General features: G+C 50.8%; 1 protein-coding gene across 1 annotated transcript; it reads left to right on the top strand.

The window, feature by feature from the left end:
- Window positions 1-437: 437 nt before the first annotated feature.
- Window positions 438-19,585, top strand: DDI2 (DNA damage inducible 1 homolog 2; the record flags this gene model as incomplete). The annotated part of the gene is made up of 10 exons (XM_084274491.1): window positions 438-575; window positions 4,774-4,903; window positions 6,256-6,489; window positions 8,819-8,945; window positions 10,986-11,113; window positions 11,594-11,722; window positions 12,577-12,680; window positions 13,245-13,434; window positions 17,694-19,127; window positions 19,455-19,585. 10 exons carry the CDS (start codon window positions 438-440, stop codon window positions 19,583-19,585), a joined length of 2,745 nt encoding a protein of 914 aa, XP_084130617.1.
- Between the last annotated feature and the right edge of the window lie 686 nt (window positions 19,586-20,271).

Genomic DNA, 20,271 nt, shown 5'->3' with positions numbered 1-20,271 from the left:
TGTGAGGGCACACGAGGAAGGGCCTGGAAAAGCACAGGGGGGCTGAGGGGCACCCCTGAGGGCTCAGTGGGGACCAGCAGCCACCGCTGAGCTCCCCCCAGCTCCGGCCGGGTGTGTGGGAGCCGGAGGGGCGGCCGAAGCCCGGGGCCTGGCGCTGGGGGGGGGTGCAGGAGTGTCCAGGGGTGCGGGGACACGCGGGTACCGGGTACCCGGGGGCGCCCGAGGCCGCCGCGGGCCCAGGCCCCGCCTACGTGTCGCCGCAGCCGGCGGGAGGTGCCGCCCCCCACTCTCGCTAGGCGCCCGCTGATTGGCCGAGCGCTTCTGATTGACAGCAGGCCTCTGACCCGGCGGGGCGGGCGCTTTGCGACGGCGGCGCTTGACGGCGGCGGCGGCGGCACTTGGCGGCGGGGTCCGGTGGCGGAGGCGGCGGGTCGGCCATGCTGCTCACCGTGTTCTGCCTGCGCCGCGACCGCAGCGAGCTCACCTTCTCCCTCCAGGTGGACGCCGACTTCGAACTGCAGAACTTCCGGGCTCTCTGCGAGCTGGAGTCCGGTATCCCGGCGGCCGAGAGCCAGGTCAGGCCCTGCCCGCCGACGGGCCTCCCCCCCTCCCCCCCCCCCCCCAGCACCGGGGAAGGGCCCGGTCGTTGCCCCTTCACCCCCCGGGGTTCCCTCTTCAGCCGCCGGGGCCTCCGCCCCGACGGATCCCTCAGCCTGTGGGTTATTTTCCGGGGGAGGGGTGGTGCGGGGCGGAGGCTTCCCTCTGGCTTTTGGGGCGAAACGCGTCCTTTTCCCTGGTTTCCCCTCAAAACCCTCGCCTCTCGGGACAAGGCTCCGGGACGCCGGCGGGTCCGTGTCTCACGGGGCTCCCCGCGGGAAAGGTTCGTTCTCCTCCCGCGGTGGAGCTGAAAAAGAGGAGAAAACGGGTTTTTTTTTCATGAGTTTCCAGGGGGATTTGGGGGTTTTGGCGAGGAAGGGTTTGGAGTGAGAGGAATGGGAGTCAGAGAGGGGGGAGGCGGCAGCCCGCGGGCGCCTCAAGCCCGAGGGAGCGAAGCTGAAACCTTCTGGAAAGGGTTTATTTGTCACACCGAATCCCATCCCGCCTGGGGGGCAGGAGGGCAGCTCGAGGCTTTTTTTCCCCCCTTACTTTTCTACCACACAGGTGTGAGCCCAGAACAACCTGTCCACCTGACTTCCCTGGGCCAAGGTTCCCCTCTCCAGCCCCAATTTGGGGCTCGCTTGCCGCTCGCCTGCCAAAACACACAGCCAGCTGCGGCGTGGGGGCGGCTCTGATCCCTCTGTCCGTCCCTCTGGGCTTTACTCACAGTTTGGGATTTCATCCTGCTTTATTTCCCCCCCCTTTTCCTTTTTATTTTCCAATTTCCACCCGTTTTACCAGCAGGGCAGCGTGTTGCTGGGGCAGGGAAACATCTGCTCTTCTCCCTGGCCGTGCCTGGCAGAGTTTTGTGGCAGTTGTTTTTGTGCTTCCCCAAGCCTTTTCCTTGCTGGAATTAATAAAGCCTTTTTTTTCCACTCAAGCAAATATTAGTCAGCGATGGAGAAAGGGCTGAACCAGCAGCCCTCAAGGTGGACGCTGTCCCCTTGCTGGGCGGGTTCCTGACTCTTCACCCACAGTGTTTTGCTTTCACGCTGCCTTTTGAGAGGGGAGGTTGGGTTTTGAGGGGAAAGCTGTCTCCAGGACAGGGGTAGAGGACATTTTAGGTTAGGTGAATCTTCCTTTAGGGGAAAAGCTCTTTGTTTTTTGGTAGAAAGCCAGGCAAAGCCTAACCCAAAGCTTCCCACCTGCCATGCTGCAGCAAACAACCCCTCTGTGTGTATCGTAGCCGCCACCTCTGCGTGGGGGACGCTGCCAGCTCTGGGCACACGGAGCAGAAACTCATCCTCACCTTTGGCCCCTTCGTGTCAGATCCTGCTGGCTCTGGGTCTGGCTCAGGCTGAGGAGGGATGACGAGCTTTTCTGTTGAGATTTTGCTCAGAGTTCCCTTGCTTTAAGTTCTTCCTGCACCGCAGCGGAGAGTTTGGTGACTCGAGCGGCCGCGGGTAGCAGGGATCAGCGCTGTGCTTTTTGTAGCCACCTCTGCTTCCCTTCTGCTCAGCCATCTGCCACTTATGATTCATCTTCCTCTCTTTTAATGTTCTCTAGCCATTTATTTATTGTTCCTTTCTCTACTGTTTCTGCCCAGAAGTGTTCTGAGGACCTTCAGGAAGGGAAAAAGTTATAAAAACACAAGTTACCAGCTTGCTAGGTGGAAGGATTTTACAGGCTTAAACCATTCTATGTGAACAGGCAGTACTGCACCTACCAGACATGGTGGTTAACAGCTGCTTTGCCATAACTGAGGCTGTGCATCCCGTTGGCATGAACCAGAGGATGAATTTAATGGTGAAGTTTGTGTGGGGTGGAGCGAACCGCCGCTGTGTGCAGAGGAGAGTTAATCCCAGCCTTGTTGTCTGCTGCTTCATGAAGTTAATTTGAGGTGCTGCAGTTTTGGGGTGGAGGGAGGCTGAGAGGTTTCAGGGAGATGGCTGTGGTTGCAGAGGGTGGCAGGAGATAACGGGGATGGCTGTGGTGATAAAGGGAGCTCAGAGAGGAGAGGGGAAGTTGTTCGTCTTGCTGCGGTTTCCACCGTGCGTGGAGGTGGTGGCTGTTCTGGAGAGGGGACAGGCAGACTCTGGGCAGAACCACGTTCTTCTGGCAAGTCTCCTTGCCCGTGCACGGCCTCTAGATTGGGGTTCCTTGCTCCATAGGGAAATTCCACCCTGCAGCTCTGCAAAGCCCAGCCCTGGTGCGGTGTCAGTGCCCTGCCCAGGTCACCTCCGGGAGACTGTGCCTGGTACTTGGCTGCTGTACAAAAACACACTGGGAATGTGATAACCAAAACCTGCAGCACAATTAAACCAGTTTGTTTTAACAGGGCTGAAGCTTATTAAGCTGTGCTGCTAATGGATGTAGAGTGAGTGCCGGGTGCTTAAGTCATTGTCTGAGGTGTTAAGGCCGAATGCACATAAATCTCATCCCAGGAAGAGGAGGGAGGTAAAACCTCACTTAAACTGATGAACTTGTCTCTCTCCCAGCCTGTCTGCACGGGGATGCTGCCAGTTCAGATGTGTGTGTGCAGTGGGGATGTTTTATGAGCTCTCCTTCTCTGCGGGCAGCAGCCTTAATGAGTCAGGATGTGGCTGGTGGGACTCTTCCCATCACAAGCGAACGTTAATTATGCTGGTAATGTCCTGAAAACGATGGGAGTAGAGACAGCACTTCTCTGTATGGCTTGTGAAGGGACCTGGTATGGTGCAGTACCACTGAGGCTGTTAATTGTGGCGTTAATGAGAAGGTGGGAAGCTCATGCTTGTGTCTAATCACGTGTTGTTCTCCTGGTTCTTGGATTTTTGGGAGGCTTTTCTCTCTCGCCTTTGGTACCACCTCTTGATGATGGCTCTCTGCTTGGAGATCGTTAATGGGGTTGTGTGTCGTGTGTCTGAGTGTCTGGAGTGAAGCTGTGGCAGCCAGTGGTGTCTTCCAGACCTGAAGTGGGTTTGGGACCTTCTTTTTGGACGTGCTGCTGGCGACAGCATCGGGCAGAGCTGTAACCCAGCCAGACACAGACTGCAAAAGCTTCTCCCACGCGGCTCTACCAGTCCTGACCTGTGGCAAACCTGTTGCTGAACCATCCTTTTCCCGACCCAGAGAGACACAGGGTTTCCATCAGGTGCCAGAGGAGTTTAGGCCGAATTCTCTGGTGCTTCTTGCTTTGGATTCCTGCCAGGGGTAGGAGGCTGTTGAACTGATCTGCCTGGTGTTGTTGCACTCCCATGAAGGCACAGAAAGTTTAGCATGTAGCGTTTCCAGGAACTTTCCTTCCCATAAAACACTTCTTTTTGGCTTTTTAATTCCCTGTATCATTGGCCATCTGCAGATCTGATGTTGACAGAAGTGTTCCCATGGTGATTATTCTCTTTTATCTCAATATATTTTTATGTTTAATCTCACAGACCCCTTGTTAAGTCAGGTTACTCTACTAGAAAATGATGTGACACCATGTTTTATGGTCAGAAGTTGTTAATTCCCAGTCTGCAGTCTTGAGAGTGGTGTCTTGGGGCACTGAACCTTCGTGTCTGGGCAGAATTACATCACTGGTGTGAACTGGAAATCACTGAGCTAATCACTAATGTCCCTGTAAAACTGGTTATTCTGGGGAACCGTGTTGTGGGATGGGGCAAAGATCATGGATATTGGGCTGTATCATCTGTGGGTCAATCCTGATCGATGCTGCCTGCGTGGATGCAGTCGGTCCTTGGTCAGTAGGTGCTGAGATAATGCTGTAGAAGACGGGCTGTGACTTGTGTCAGCGGAGAGACGGGGATTTTGGGAAGGTGTGGCAAGCTGCCCTGGTGTAAAGCTTGTCCCTTTCCAAATCGTGGCCTTTAATTAAGAGAGACCAGCCCTTCTCTGAGACGCTGGGTTTCGGTAAGACCCAACTCCGCGTCGTTGTCCAACCACTTCTGAGGCCTTTCTGTGCCTGAGGTAGAAGTGCTTCAGCAGGGCCTGCCCGTGCCCGTGGTGAGACTGGCACGCCTTCCCTTCTGAAGCTTCAGATGGGTCTGGAGGAGCTGCCAAAACAGAATCCTAGGGGTTGGAAGGGACCTGGAGAGATCACCAGGTCCAGGGACGCCTCCCTGTCATGATAGTAGAGCAGGATGCTGGCCCCTTGGCCGCGCGTGCCGGGCTTTACCGCGCTCTCTCTGCCAACAGATCGTCTATGCGGAGCGACCTCTGACCGACAACAACAGGTCTTTGGCCTCCTATGGCTTGAAGGACGGGGACGTGGTGATTTTGCGGCAGAAGGAGACCGTCGAGCCGCGGCCCTCCATCCGCTTCCCAGGTGAGAAAGGCTTTGTGGTAACACCCTGAGCATCTGAAGATCCTGTGCTTACCAGACACCAACCCCATCTCCTGCCAGTCTCCTTTAGACCCACGCTAGGAGTGTGGATCATATCATAGGATCACAGGCTGGTCTGGGTTGGGAGGGACCCCAAGGGTCACAGAGCTCCAACCCCTTGCCACAGGCAGGGCCACCAGCCTCCAGGCCTGGAGCTACACAAGGTTGCCCAGGGCCCCATCCAACCTGGACTTGGACACCCCCAGGGATGGGGCATCCACCCCCTCTCTGGGCAGCCTGTTCCAGCCCCTCACCACTCTCTCTGTAAAAAAACTCCCCCCCAATATCTAATTTAAACCAACCTTCCTTCAGCTTTAATCCATCCCCCTTGTCCTGCCATTATCCACCCTTTTAAAGAGTTGATTCCCCTCCTGTTTATAAGGTCCCTTATATGGGTGTGACTAGGGATGAGACAAGGGCTTTCAAAATTTGCTAAAGGGCTTGTCATTTAATTATTTAAAAAAAAAAAATCTAAGGAAGCAGATCCCATTTCACTGTTATTTGGGAGAAATGTGGGGGAAGCAAGGAGGGTAGCTGGTTGGGAACCATGGTAAAGGCGTGTGAATTGTCACACAGCTGCTGCTTGCAACAGAAAGCAGCCTGAACGACTCCGGACGCGTTAAAGGGCTGTTGAGACGTGTGGTCTGAATCTCTGCTGTGACAAATACCCAGAGAAGCTGTGTCTTGACAAACCCAGTTACACAATCCTAGGTACATGGGAAAGACTGCTCAGATAACATCTCAGCAGAGCCCTGCTCCTCTATCCTGCCTTCTAGCAAATCCCCCGTCACGAAATATCACTGGGAAAGAAGGAACAGCTGGCTGAGAAGGTCGTGGGAGTGTTGTGTGAGGTCTTCATCCTCTCCTCCCTCAGCTGGAGGATGGGTACCTGCAATGCAGGTCTGCAGAGAGGTTACTTTTTTTTTCCTTTCTCTGTTTTTTTAATGGAGAGGTTCAGCAGTGCCACAGAGACACCGGGGTTGAGCCTTGCAATCCCCCCGCCTGACATTCACATTTGTGAAGCTGGAAATAACTAGTCTGCGATGCAGTAGGTGCATTTCAGGGCATTAAAAAAATGGGCCAGATAGAAAGCCAGACCAGTTACATAAATAGGTGCTAGCATTCCTAACCCAGTAACCTGAGGACGTGGCCGTGCTTCCGACACACGTCGCTGCTCTCAGAATCCCATCTCCTACCCCAGCACTAAGAGCAGCTCATCCTCCCTGTAGCTCTTTCTTTCTTCCCCACCTCCTTGCACACGTGAAGCAGGGATGCAAACCTCTTCTCTCCTCAAGGTCTGCCAAGAATAGACTTCAGCAGCATCGCAGTCCCTGGGACATCCACTCAGCAGCAGCAGCAGGCACCAGCACAGCGCCTTCGCCCCTCGCCTCCCGACGCGCCTTCGTTCCCTCAGGGTTTGGACAATCCGGCGCTGCTCCGGGACATGCTGATTGCCAATCCCCACGAGCTGTCCCTGCTGAAGGAGCGGAACCCGCCCTTGGCGGAGGCGTTGCTCAGCGGAGACCTGGGTAAGGTGGCTTTTGAATCCGTGGGAGGTGGGTTTAGGTCTTGCTCTGAGCTCAGTTCTAATCAGAGGCGGCCAAGGGGTTTGTCGCTGGCTGGGGTTGAAAGGTGCCAGTTGGGAGTGCTGGAGGCAGAGTTCCTCTCCTTTGGACAAGACCCTTTCTGTCAAGTTGGGCCTGTTGCTTCTGCTTGGCTTCTTTAATGTCCTCTGTCCCCTACTTTGAAACAGCAGATGGATGGATAAGTGGAGTTTCTGTGAAGACAAGCTGCTCAGCTCCTGATTTTTCTGCTCCCCAAATGCATGTTTTCCAGTAATGGGGTGTCTGCTGCATCCTGGAGGCAGTAGCTATGAAAGCAGCTATCCCTAATGGTTGGCTGCTATGGAAAGGGAGAGGAAAAGGAACATTCAAACAGTGTCTTTAGGGAGCTTTTCCAATAGGAATAGTCATAAATGTTTAAGTCTGTGTTTATCATGGAAGCATTGGTGTGTTCTGAGCACAGCTGAAGCCCAGCACTGTCCTTCCCTTCCTCCACAGGTGTGTAGCAGGGGTTGGTCCCTCATTCTTGGTGTGCTGGAAGCTTTGAACTCCAGTGTCCTTTGGGTATGAAAAGTGGAGTTTTTGGGCAGGAGAACACGTGCATCCAGACCTTTAGTTTAGGAAATAAATCCTGTTGAGTTTCGGGAAATGAGTGAAGAGCTTCTAGCAGGAGACTTTTTATCCACTTCCAAGGTTACATCCTAGTGATTTCTCTTGGTTGAATGAAGGCAGAAAGGAACCTGCATGGATATTGTCACTCTCTTTAATTTTTTCAAGCTGGCTTTAGCTCATATCCAGATTTTAAACCGTGTCCCTTGTGCTTCAGAGCTTTTTCACACCTCTAGTGAGCGCTGCATCCGCAGTGCAGGTGTTCTTTCCAGTCACCTTGAGAAGATGGGCTGTGGCTGGCAGAGGAAATGAGAGGTTAAGCCTGAGACACCCAAAACTGGCTCATCTCCTGATCCTTTCCTGTCATCTTGTACACGTTAAACCTTGCTTTGGGTGTGCACTTTTAGTCCCAAATAGCTGTGGTGGGCAGTCAGGAGGAAGCAGGGTTTGATCTGGTTATGCTCTCATCGTTCTGTGCTGCTCCTATCAGTATTTGGGCTCAGATCCAGTTCAGCTCTGGCTCCAGTGCCCAAATATGCACATAGATACGTGGCACGTGACTCTGCTGGGTGCACCACAAGCAGTTTAGAAGGCACCTGCTATACAGAAGCCTAATTTAAAAACAAACAAACAAGAAAACATGCCCTGTGCCTTCCTGAACACGAGCCTTTGAGCCAGAGAGCTTCTTCAAGGGAACTGGGTTTTTCTGGAAGCAAACCTCCCACCTTCTGTGTTTACAGGACTGAAGTTACTGCTGAGTCCTTTGGGGAACGTATGTGATCAGATCCAAGCAGTAAAAAACACCTGAAGCTCATTCAAAAACTGGGGATCTAAACTCTGTGTCCTTACACCGTGCAGATAGACTTTGACAAGCAGATACTGTGCCTGTGACAGCTGGGTTTCAGTGGTAGACCTTCAGCTGCAGGGAGTATAAACGGTGCTGTCTCTGCCTCTGTTAGGCTTTAAGTTGGTTTTGTTGTTGGCCTTTATGTGCCTGACAATTTTGCATTTGCTGGATCTACAAACTGGTGTTTTACTGGGCTGGATCTACAGACTGGTGCTTTACTGGGGGTTGCTGAGTGTAAATGTGATGGGTTCTTCAAGCTGTCCTTGTGCCATCTTACCAAGGGCGAGGAAATCTCACTTCCCTCTCGGAAGCTTTTCAGAGTACACATGTGCTTGAGCTTCTGCTTTGAACTGTGTGAGTTCTGTAGCCCTGATTTCAGCTTCAGGGCTCATTTATCAGCTGGTTTTGCAGCTGGTTTATTCTGTAGGCAGTTCTTGCTGCGATGGAAGAATGAATTCCTGCTCTGATGGCAGCTCTTTGTTTTAAATGTTGTTGTCTTCATCTGGCTTTGGGGTTGGTTGTTTTTTCTTCCCATTTTTCTTTCACACAAAACCACCCACGTGTGTGAGGCAGTTGAGGTTGATTATGCTGAGTTTGTGTGGTGGGCACAAGGAGAAGGAGCTCTGTCCAGTTCCTTTCCATCTCAGTGGGTTCCCAAATTTGCCACCGATCCTCTGAGGTCCATCTGAGCTGCTTTGGGATGAAGCCTTTGGTGCCTCTGCTGCTGACTCTACCCCTGAGAGCACGCTGGCGTAAAAGGAAAGAGGTTGCTGTGCCAGAACTTGATTTGTAAGAGTAATTTCCAGTAAAAAGCATTTGTGTTTCTCCTTGTTACTGCAGAGAAATTCACCAGGGTGTTGCTGGAGCAGCAGCAGGACCGAGCCCGGCGGGAGCAGGAGAGGATCCGACTCTATTCAGCTGACCCTTTCGATCTGGAGGCACAGGCCAAGATAGAAGAAGATATAAGGTAGCAAACCAAAGTCACTTGCAGGCTTTGGAGCTCTTCTTGGTGCTTTCTTCCACAGGAAGATGCTTTTTCCTTTGAGTGTGTTTAGATGCTGTCTTAGGATACTTGCAGGGCAAGCTTTGCTGGTGGGAAGGTTGGGAACTGGGGACATGTGGGCACACCCCACCCTTTAGATGTGCCCAGTTGAGCACAGATCACCAGTGGCAGCTCCACTGGCCATGTGTGATGTCCCTGAGCTGTCCAAGCTGGTTCACTCTGGAGCAGGAGCACTTGTGGAAAGCACTTAGCCAGGATCCTCTCCGGAGGAGGCACCTGGGTGTCTCAGATGGGATTTGAACCCAAGAGCTGGGTCTGTGTTGGGTTCTAAGCTGAGCTCTCTGCGCAGCAATATCCTTTCTCCCAGCTGCCCTCAGGATTTGATTACCATACTGCTAATTGTTTTTGGCTCTGGCTAATTCTAGACTCTGACCATCACTGCTGTCAGAAGAGATGTTCTGTAGAAATCCAGTCTGCTCATCAGCACTTGCTCCCTCTTGCTGTCTTCCAAATGTAATTGGGTTGGGCTGAGGCTCGATCTCTTTAATTGAATGATAAATCCTTGAGTCAGAACATGACTGATGTGGGTTGGTTTTTTTTCCCAGTAAAGAAATGTCTGATACAGGCTCATAGTTGATCATAACCAAAATTCATTCTGGTGTTAGGACTGATGAGGTGTTGGTGCCAGATGAAATGCTTAGCTCAGCAATGCAGAAAAATCTACATTTATAGATAGCAAAGGAGGCTTAAGAGCACGTTCCTCCTTCCATAGATGGGGGGACAGATAAAGGTGACCTGCCTGAGGCTGTGCAGCTGCTGCTGGGGAACAGTTTGGGCATGTATTTGTATTCATGTCCCTGAATTTCCTTGCTTAGCTTCTCTGACTCCTTGCTTCATAAGATGTGCTCTGCCTGGGACTGTCTGGAAGCAGTTGCAGGCATGGTGTTTGCTTGAGACGTGTCTCTGCCCCTCAGGTCCATCTTAGGGGAGAGAGTTTCAAGCAAAGAGAAAGAAGAATAGTGGATCTGACAAGAAAGCAAACTGAAATGCTGCTGTATGTCCAATTTAATCTTAAATAATCAAAGGCAGGATGTGTGTTGCTCTCTGTTTTTGTGAGGGTACAGAGCAGGACAGACAGTAGGGTCTTTCAGCTCCTACATGCAGCCAGGTGTCGGGTGCCGTTAACTGTTTTCCTCTGCCTGTGAGAAACCACATCTACTCACCTTGTTGTGGGAAGGCTACCACAGCACAGAAGGTGGGTAAGAGGAACTAGCTTCCCCTACTGAGGAGGACAGATGAAACAGCATCAAAATTGGAAGACCTTCTCCCTCTTCTGTACATAAAATGACTTTGGATGGAGTCTCTACACACCCAGCGCTTCTGAGATTACTGGGGGGGCTCTGATGGGCATCATGAAGACCATTTCTTCTGTAGGCTTGGATTTGCAGGGAGGGCTTGTGTTCGTGGTGGGGATCTCACTGCAGTTTTGCTTGCTTTTTCCCTTCCCTTCCTGTGCCTGGCAAAAGAAAGACACCAGGGAGGCGTTGGAGGATTTTAACGTTCAGCTGCTGTGTGGGATTCTGGCATTGTAGCTCCTGGCAACATCTTCACCGTGTGCCCTCAGCCCTTTGTTGTAGAGTGACTAATAAACAGGCAGGTTTCTTGCTCGTGAGTTCTTCAGGTTAACTCTGTGGTGACAGCTTTCTGTTGTGAACAGAAGGTCGCCTCGTGCTGCAGTGTGACTTGGGCAAGGTGTTGGAAGTCTTTGTGACTGCTGGGGAGTGACTTGGTGTCTCTGGGTGAAGCCAGGATGGTTGCTAGCAAGGCCCTGGCTAAGAAGCCTGTGTTTAGCTAACAAACTGGTCTTTGCTGTGGTTTAAACGTGCTGTTTGTAGGGTGAGCTGCAGCAGGTGAGCTTACCAGATCGTTTTGGAAGTCCAAGGGATGGTTATAAGGTTTGGCTGATGGAAGGTCTGATTTTTCTCTCTTCTCTACTACGTTCAGGCAACAAAACATTGAAGAAAATATGACAATAGCAATGGAAGAGGCTCCTGAGAGCTTTGGCCAGGTGGTGATGCTGTATATTAACTGCAAAGTCAACGGACACCCCGTGAAAGCCTTCGTTGACTCAGGTGAATTTGCCTCCATGTTCATCTCTCTGCACACAGTAAACACTCCAGGAGTTTTGCCCCAAAATTCCCTAATAAAGCACTGCATTTGGTACTTGAAGTGCCACATTGGTGAGTGAAGGAGCACTCAGGAATCCTTGAACACCCCAGATCGAGGCTTCTGGGAGGATTTCCAGGGTCTGGTGGCTGTGGTGTTTACTGCCACGTGTGTGCCCTAGCTCGTTTTACAGAGGGGGGGTTTGCATGCCCTTACTGCTGTGCTTCTCCTCTGCAGCCTTAAAGGGGAAGCACTTGGGGTGATTCCAGCTCTAGAGCAATACTTATTTTACTGTCAGTGCTGATGTGTCTGTAAACAGTGGGATTCACAGGAAGCCTTTCTGCCCTGATGCAGCACAGTTTCCCAGCAAGATCTTAAACCCTTCCAGGAGAGGATATAAATTCTGATGAGCTGTCAGGATTTAACCCAAATTCTGTTGCTGGTAGGTGCCCAGATGACCATCATGAGCCAAGCTTGTGCTGAAAGGTGCAACATCATGAGGCTGGTAGATCGGCGGTGGGCTGGCATTGCTAAAGGTGTAGGGACACAGAAAATAATTGGCAGAGTGCACTTAGGTAAGTACTGGGGTTCTTCTTGGGGCAGCTTTAGCACTGGTTTGATCCTGTTTCCTGCACTCTTGGCACTGAGGAGTACCTGGTTTGATGCTGTAATCATTAGAGAATCCCACAGAGGCGATGTGTTCCTGTCTCAGACACAGCAGTCTGGCTTCTGTCTCATTTAAGGCTTCTTTTGTGGGGTTTTCTTAACACTTTTAGGTGAGTCCAGAGAAGGGCAACCAGGCTGGGGAAGGGGCTGGAGGGCAAATCCTCTGAGGAGCAGCTGAGGGAGCTGGGGGTGTTCAGCCTGGAGAAGAGGAGGCTGAGGGGACACCCTCTCACTGCCTACAGCTACCTGAAGGGAGGTTGTAGAGAGGTGGGTGATGGTCTCTTCAGCCAGGGGACAGGAGATGGGACAAGGGGCAATGGGCTCAAGCTGCCCCAGGGCAGGGTCAGAGCAGATGTGAGGGAAAAGTTCTTCCCTGAAAGAGTTGTCAGGGCCTGGAACAGGCTGCCCAGTGAGGGGGTTGAGTCGCCTTCCCTGGGTGTGTTTAACAGCCAGGGAGATGGGAACAGTTGGACTCAATGATCTTACAGGTCTTTTCCAATTTCATGATTCTGTGATTCTGAGGGAGGCCTGAGCTCAGAAGATGTGTTCTCTCCACATGCAAAAACCAGGGCTAACATGCAATAGTCCCTGGGGCTTGCACAAGACCAGGCTTTAGGTGATCAAATCAGCACTTCAGAGCTCTGGTTTCACATTTACCCAGCAGGTTTGTGCAGACCTTTCCCAGGAGGTGGAAGAGCAGAAAGCAGATGTGTTGTGCTGTAACGCTGTGAGGTGGTAACTTCTCTTCTCCCTTGTGTTCCAGCTCAGGTCCAGATCGAAGGGGATTTCCTGGCCTGTTCCTTCTCAATCCTTGAGGAGCAGCCCATGGACATGCTCCTAGGACTGGATATGCTGAAGAGGCATCAGGTACCTTTTGAAACAGCTACTGGCTCTTTGGATCAAGTGCTAGGTGGAACAGAAGTGCCTGTGAACTTACTGGGATTTTTTTAGGGGGTGTTGATGGGGGATTTATCTTCCAGACAGTTATCCCATCCCTGGGGGTGGTCAGGGCCAGGTTGGATGGGGTCCTGGGCAACCTTGTGTAGCTCCAGGCCTGGAGGTTGGTGGCCCTGCCTGTGGTAGGGGGGTTGGAGCTCTGTGATCCTTGGGGTCCCTTCCAACCCAGGCCATTCTATTGTAGTACACACATGGCATATGTCATGGATAGCTGTAGGGTGTCTGACTGCTCCCTGAAGTCTTTTGCTCTCACCCAGGATGCTCACAGCTTTCCAGCTTGAATGACTGATTACAAATCAAGTCATTCAGAGCCCTTTGCTTACAGCTGATGCTCTCTGTCCCCTTCGCTTGGCTGCAAGGAGCTGTTCCCTTTGGAAATTAATTCTTTAACCTTGTTTCTCCTGGTTTTTTTCCCCCTCTCTGGGAATTGCCTGGCTCTTACAGGCTGCTGATGTCTTGATGCTCTTTCAACAGTGTTCCATTGATCTCAAGAAGAATGTACTAGTGATTGGCACCACTGGCTCGCAGACCACGTTCCTCCCCGAGGGCGAGCTCCCGGAGTGCGCCCGGCTGGCCTACGGAGCCGGGCGGGAAGACGTGCGGCCGGAGGAGATTGCAGACCAGGAACTAGCAGAAGCAATACAGAAATCCGTAGAGGAAGCAGGTACCAGGAAGAGTCCAGTTGAAATATTCATCTGCAGTAGTGTTCTTGCTGCCTGTCAGGGTGCCTGTCAGCAGTCCCCCCCCTTCTCAGCTCCAAGGAGACAGAGCATGAGCGCGTTGATGTTGGAGGGAAGGGGGCTTTAGTCTTGCTTGTTGCCTCTAATTGCACTTCTCTCTTCATTTCTGTACAGCATGAAGGCATTTTGGGGTGTGTGGGGGGGTTGTGCTGTTTAATTTGTGCTCTCCTTGCAACCTCCTGCCCATTCTGGTTTCTTGGCCTTCGAAGGCGTGGAGATGGTTGTCTTTGGGGTCGAGTTGTAGCCCTTAGCCAGGGACGTGCTTTGGTTGTGTGATATTTTAGCAGCCTCATGTAAGGACAGCTTTGTGAGGGCTTCTGCAAATCCTGTTCTTAATAGCTGCAGCGTGTAAAAATAGAGGAGCTAAGTACAAATCTCTGGACTAAAGTTGGTGATGGTTTTTAGCAGTAGTACTATTTCAGCATTTTTTTCCCCTTAGAATAGTGCTTGTGCCCTTGGAAGGTGAATTGCTTCTCTTCCTGAAGAGGACTCTTGCTCCAGATTTCAAAAGCAGCAGCTGAATCCACGTCCTAGTGTAGATCATCAGCATTAAATGTGATCTGCAAAGAGAATTGTCTTCCTCCCTGCATTGCTCTTCCCTCTGCCTCTGGAACCGATAAGCTGTGCAGAAGGCAGATTGGGCTATGGAAGGGTTGGGTAGCTCCAAAGTTTACTTCAGTGCAGATGCCAAAATAGCTGAAATATGTCTTTCAGTCCTAGCTCCCAAACCAAAGCAGCCAGGACTGAAAGACATACCTGGCCTGAAACCTCCCCATGGAGCCCACAGGCAGCCCCTCTGATCTTGGGGCTCAGGGCTTTCCTTTTCCAGGGAACCCTCCTCATAGTTCCCTATGGACATAAAAAATTATGGTGGTTGAGTCACCTTCCCTGGGTGTGTTTAAAAAAAGGGTAGATGAGGTGCTCAGGGATCTGGTTTAGCTTAGGGTGGGAATGGTTGGACTTGATGATCTTAAAGGCCTTTTCCAACCTTGTGATTCTGTGAAAGCTGAGCTGTGAGCCTAATTGAAGCATGTTAACCAGATTGGGAAAAAAAAATCATGTATAAAAACAGTTGTTAAGGCACCAGAATTTTTCTTTAACGCTTCCCAGTTGCTGCTGGATAGTCCAGAGAGTGAGCAGTGATTTTCTTGCCAATAACAAAGTTGTTCACCTTGAGGGGAGCACAAGACTGTGCTCTCTATGACCAGTTTTCTTCCATTCTAAGCCTGTAAGATTTCCAGAGATGTATAAACCTTTCAAAGACAAGCTTGAGTGCTTATAACCTTAAGTTGAAGCAAGTAGAGAGAAACACAAACACAGATTTGACCTTGACCCATCAGGTTTTGACATAGCTGAAGGTCAGGCTTGGTGGCTGAGGCTCAGGTCTCTTTGCATAACCTGGCAGAGGATACACACAGATGTAAATATTAATTCTGGTCTTGTTAAAACTTTGGGGCTGAGGAAGCTTTGGTTGGTTTTTGCAAGGTCTCTCTGTTTTAGATGAGACTTTGCAGACATCATACTTGGTTGGACTCAGTTCTCTGCTGAAAGGGTCAAATACAAAGCAAACCTCAGCCCAAAATACACGAGTCTTTAAAATAAAAGCGTTTTAGTCAAGTGCTTTGAAATGAAAAGCACCTAAAATGGCTCCAATGACAGCTGCTTATATACTGATACAGTTCCAAAGACCACATGGCTTTGGTCAGACTGGTCAGCTCTCTGCTGTTCTCCACTGATGCTGAGCCCCAGAGGAACATAAAAGGTTTATGAGAATAGGAAATCCATTTTGTGTGTTCACTCCACGCTTCCAGAACACCCCAAGCTAAGGCAGGTCTGGCTTGGATTTCACTGGGGGTAAGTCTTAGATGTGTTACAAGCTGGCTTGGGCTCACAGCCTGCATCCTGAGAGGTCAGAATTTTAAGGTACATCATCTCTTCTGAAGTGGCTGCTAGATGGTACCAGGAAGATCAACAGGAAACTACGGAGGGAGAGAACTTAACACAGCACCAAGGAACTCAGCTTCATGCAAGGCCTGTGGTCTTTCAGAACAGCTTGGATTTTTGCTGCCTTCAGGCAGGTGGTACAACCAAAATTGCCACATACCTCTGCAGCTATTCAAGTGCTGCTTTTGAGTGCACCTGGATTACTCTGGAGCTTTACTTAATCCCCCGAAGCCCACTGCAGCCAGCCTGGTGATTCCCACTTGCTGGGGTGGTAGTGGAGCCCTGGTACGTTTTACTGGGATCTGTTTTCCCCAACACCACTGGAAAACGTGGGAATTGTGGAGGATTTGGGAGCAGAACCCCAGCTGCTTTAGGAAGAAGTGTGTTCAGGTGGTTTACCCCACGTACATCTCTTCATGTAGGCAGCCTCCACGTAAGAAAGGCGCTGCCACCAACGTACACAGTTCAGGCTCTTCCTAATATAGAGAGGAGTTTATCCCTGATGGTGCACTCTGTGGAGAAGTGTTTGTTTCCCAGATCAATATCCTTGATGGGGCTGGGATTTGGCTCCTGCTGATAACCCTGGGAGGAGGATGACGGTGGGTCTCAGAAGGAGGAATTGGCAGGATACCAGCTATTTCTGCTGTCTAAATGACTGCAAATCTCTGACACATTGGACTGATCAGACCCTTATTACCGATCCTCTGGGTCAAAAGGCAGTTCTGCTTCTTGTCTCAAGGGTTGGCTTGGGAGCAGGGAGCATGACTGTAATCCTACTGCTTAGAAACAGCAAAAGATGCCTCTGGTTTTCATCTGTATCCTGTGTCACAAGCCTCTCTGCCACCCGTCTGAAAGAGGAGCAGGCTGAAAATCTACAGGATAATTCTGCTTTCTCAGTACTCCAGCGTGGCTGGGTTCTTGTAGCTGCATTAAGAGCAGCAGAAGGGGCAGCTCTGTGGGGGCTGCTGTATTTTATACCAGAGGGTATTGATCAGAGGTGTGGTATCGCAGCACGGAGTGTTCTGGTTTTATTTGATGGGCAATAAAAGAAACAAGCAGCTGAGGTGAAAAAAGGCAGAGTTTTTCTGTGTTGTGAACTTCAAGGAAATCCTGGCTGTGTGTTGAGCATGGTTAGCTGCCCCCAGTACACCTGTGTATCTCTAGAAAGAGAAGGACTTAGGGTAAAACGGTGCTGGATGTTTAAGGCCACTGAGTTTGGAGGCTGCTGGGGAGGGAAAGGAAACTAATGCAGCAAATAACACAGCCCCAAATACATGTCTGACACTGGGCAGAGTGGGGTTTTAATGGAAGAGCAGGTGCTGGTACAGCAAAGCTGGTGTTCATGGTTTAATGAGAGCCTGAGAGCTGATACATGAGCAAGATTAGGCTATTAGTGAGATAAGTTCACTTATTTAGTCTGTCCTGATAACGACTCGGTGTTTGGTACTGCTGATAGGGATCTGGAGTTCATCTGTTCTCACAGTGAGCTGGGTTTGATGTCTGCCTGTATCTTCCTTCCCATTGCTCTTTTCAGCCTCAGCAGCAACTCCTCTGGGGCTTTCTGCCTTCCACCTTTGGGTCCTTACTGTGTCCCTCTTTCAGCAAGTGATGTTTGCTCACCTTCACCTCCCCGTGATGCCTCCGCTAGCCGTGGCAAAGCAGTAGCTGTTGGGAGCTGTTTGCAATGATTTCTGATGCCCTCTCAACTATCATTTCCCTGAAATCTGGCTCCTGAACGTCTCCAGCTCTGTGGAGAGCAAACCAGTGTGGTGCTAAACACATGCCTTGTGCTGAGTATGTTCTGTCAAGCGTGTAGTATCACCCACGGAGCGCTCCGCAGCGGTGTAGCACAGAACAGCCTTCAAAATGTTCTCCAGCAGAGTTATTTTTGACTGGATGTAACGACTTTCCCAGGCAGAACTCCTTCCAGAAGGCAGAGAGGAGCTCCTGCTGCTTGCATGCTGCCTTGATGGGCAGTCAGGAGGGGAGCTGCGGGGTCGCAGGCCGATGATAACCGTGCATGGGGTGTGCTCTGAACGCTAACACAAGTTTGGTGTGTTTGTTTCCTAATCCAAACAGAACGTCAGAAGCCTTGATGCATGTAGTGTGTGTTTACTGCAGCTGGAGTGGGCCACAGACCAGGTATTTATAGCCATTGGTTTATAAGTCTTCGCTACTACAGTGAAAAACAGCGGTTCTCATGTGTCCTGACCACTCCTGTCCTTCTGTTTTCTGTTAGAGAATAGTGACAAAGAAACTACCTCACTGGAAATGCCCTCGTTACCAGCTTCTGATGGGTTTCAAAATCCAGTCCAGTCTTCAGGACTAAATTCCAAGATCTGTAATCCCACAAATCAATTACTTGATCGTTCTGTCTCTGCCCCTGCTTCAATTTGCTCATCCGAATCCAGCCTTGCAGAGCCCACTGATCCCAGAGCCGTCAAGTCTTTTGAGTCTTCAACTGAATGCCAGATAACCCCAGACAAAGAACGTCCTCCCTCATTGCAGCATCTTTCCAGCAAAGTTTCCTTGGCAAATAACGACCCTTCTCCCCAGCCAGGGGAGGTAACCCCTCTCAGCCCAGCTTGCCTTTCCCAGAAGACACTCAAAGAATCACTTGTTGCTGACAGTCTAAAGGAATGTAATGCTAAAGAAGGAGACCGTGGTCAGGAACATCCTTTGGAAGTGACAGAAGGAAATAGTTTGGCTGACACTGCTGCTAAGCACGGGCAGAATAAAGATGTGTGTCTGCCTTTAGAGCAGGCAGAACAGGAGCAAAAGCATGAGCTTCACACAGACCATCAGACCTGCAAAGAACCAGAGAAGGAACATCTGAAGATGCAAACTGAGGCAGCCGACCCAGAACCTCCTTGCTGTGTTGGTGAGCTTGAGAAACTGGTTGTGGAAGAAGCCAGCCAGCCAGAAAATCTTCTTATGGAGACGAGAGGAGATGGGCTGGAGAAAGCAGGTCTTTCCTGTGCAAAAGGGAGTATCCAGATATCAGCTGCTTGTAGCCATGTGCATACAGAAGCAGTCATGGAAATAGATGTAGTTGAGCAGCCTGTAGTTGCAGCACATGGCTCAGTGAGTGAGCAGAAGCAGCAGGCTGAGAGCAGCAGCGTGTCTGGCCTGAGCTCAGGCGCCGTTTCTATGGAGGTGGAGTCACTGAAGTCTGCATCCTCCTTGAGCGATCCACTTCCCACCAGCAATGTCCTGCACTCTGAAAGCATTAGTGAAACCCCTGTGAAGTGTGAGTTGTCTGATCTGGTGGCTGCAGGCAGCTCTTCCCCCTCCAGCATCCATCAGCTGGACACGGATCCAGGAAGAGCCTCAGAAGAGCCGTGCTTCTCTCTAGCATCAGCCTTGAAAGAGCTGCACAAACTCTTGGTGATCAGTCGGAAAGGAGAAGGTAAAAGCTTTGCCTCTGAAGAAATCTCTCAGCTGGAAGTGGTTTACAGAGAGCCAGCGGCACAGCAGGGCCTTTCTGGCCATGAGCAGCAAGGCTCAGATCCAGCCTGCCAGGAACAGCATTGTTCCCTCTATGAGATGAGGTCTGAAGGTGGAAGAGTAGAGGAGAAGCAGCCTCATGGTCCAGAAAACATCAGCACTGGGTCTGTCACTCCCATCCAGTCAGCTCTTGAAGAAGCTGCTTTGGAGAGCCAGCAGTTTCCAGGTAAGAGTGATTTGGTCCTTGTAAATTCTGCAGCAACACCTGACCAGCAGCAGAGCTCTGAGCAGGCAGAGGTTTTGGCAGAAGGTCATCAGTGTCCAACTAGTCTGACTCAGGAGGAAAGCGCGTCCGTTTGCTCTGAACCTGCTGTGGATGAAGATGCCCCTCGACATCCTCGCAGCACGTTCGCAGGAGCACCTGGGAGAAGCAGCAGTTCAGCTCCTGAAGGTCCGTGGCCGTTGGGTGGGTGTGAGGAACCACCACTGATCCCACCAGCTGGCTGTACTGGACTTAACTCTGTGGCTTCTCCATCACCTGCTTTCCCTGCAGCCGACGTTGATCGGATCCTCAGCGCTGGTTTCACCACGCAAGAGGCTCTTGAGGCTTTGGAACAAGCAGATGGAAACACGGATCTTGCTCTTCTCATTCTGCTAGCCAAGAGCATCGTCGTTCCTACGTAACTAGGGAAGAGGCAGCTGACTGGGGTGTCTCTTCTTTTGAAGGACATACCTAAATTATAGAACCATAATGTCCAAACAAAATGTTGAGCCAGATTTTTGATTATTTGCAGCCAAAGTAACTTGTCTCTTCTGTTTCACTCGTTAGATTTGGCCTTTTAAGAGAAAGAAACCGTCCGAGCGCTGTGTGGACAGGATAGCTTTTAATTCTGCTACTGGATACAAAAATTCGTGTTTCTGTTTAAATGTACAATTTTAGAATAAGCTCCAATGTTAAGGAATAAAAAGCAGAAGCCATTAAGATCACTGCCCTGTCCAGCACAAAGCAGATTGTGAAGTGAAGTGATGGCAGGACAGGAGGTGGGGGTTCGGTGTGGACAAACAATTGGGCACTTAGTGGATTTGTTTTACTTTCTCCTGCGCTTTGTAACCCATCTGTGACACTGATGAAACTTGTGGCAGCTACTAAAGGTATGTAGATGCCCTCAGATGTGTAAGGCTTTACACCAGGAGTGAGGGGTGGAGGTGGGGGTGGTTTGGAAGCGTGTGCTTTGTGTCCGTGCGCAGGGAAGGCTGATGCCTCTTTTTGCCAAACCCTTTGTATGCTCTTGGGCCAGTGTGTTTGAGTTTATGACATGGGGATAGAAGAAGGGTAGGGACAGAATTTGGTGCTACCAAAACTTAAAGAG

Source organism: Gallinula chloropus (assembly GCF_964237585.1).
Source record: "Gallinula chloropus genome assembly, chromosome: 23".
NCBI lineage: Eukaryota > Metazoa > Chordata > Aves > Gruiformes > Rallidae > Gallinula > Gallinula chloropus.
The sequence above is the reverse complement of the archived record's forward strand: the minus strand, read 5'-3'. Positions and strand labels throughout refer to the sequence as shown.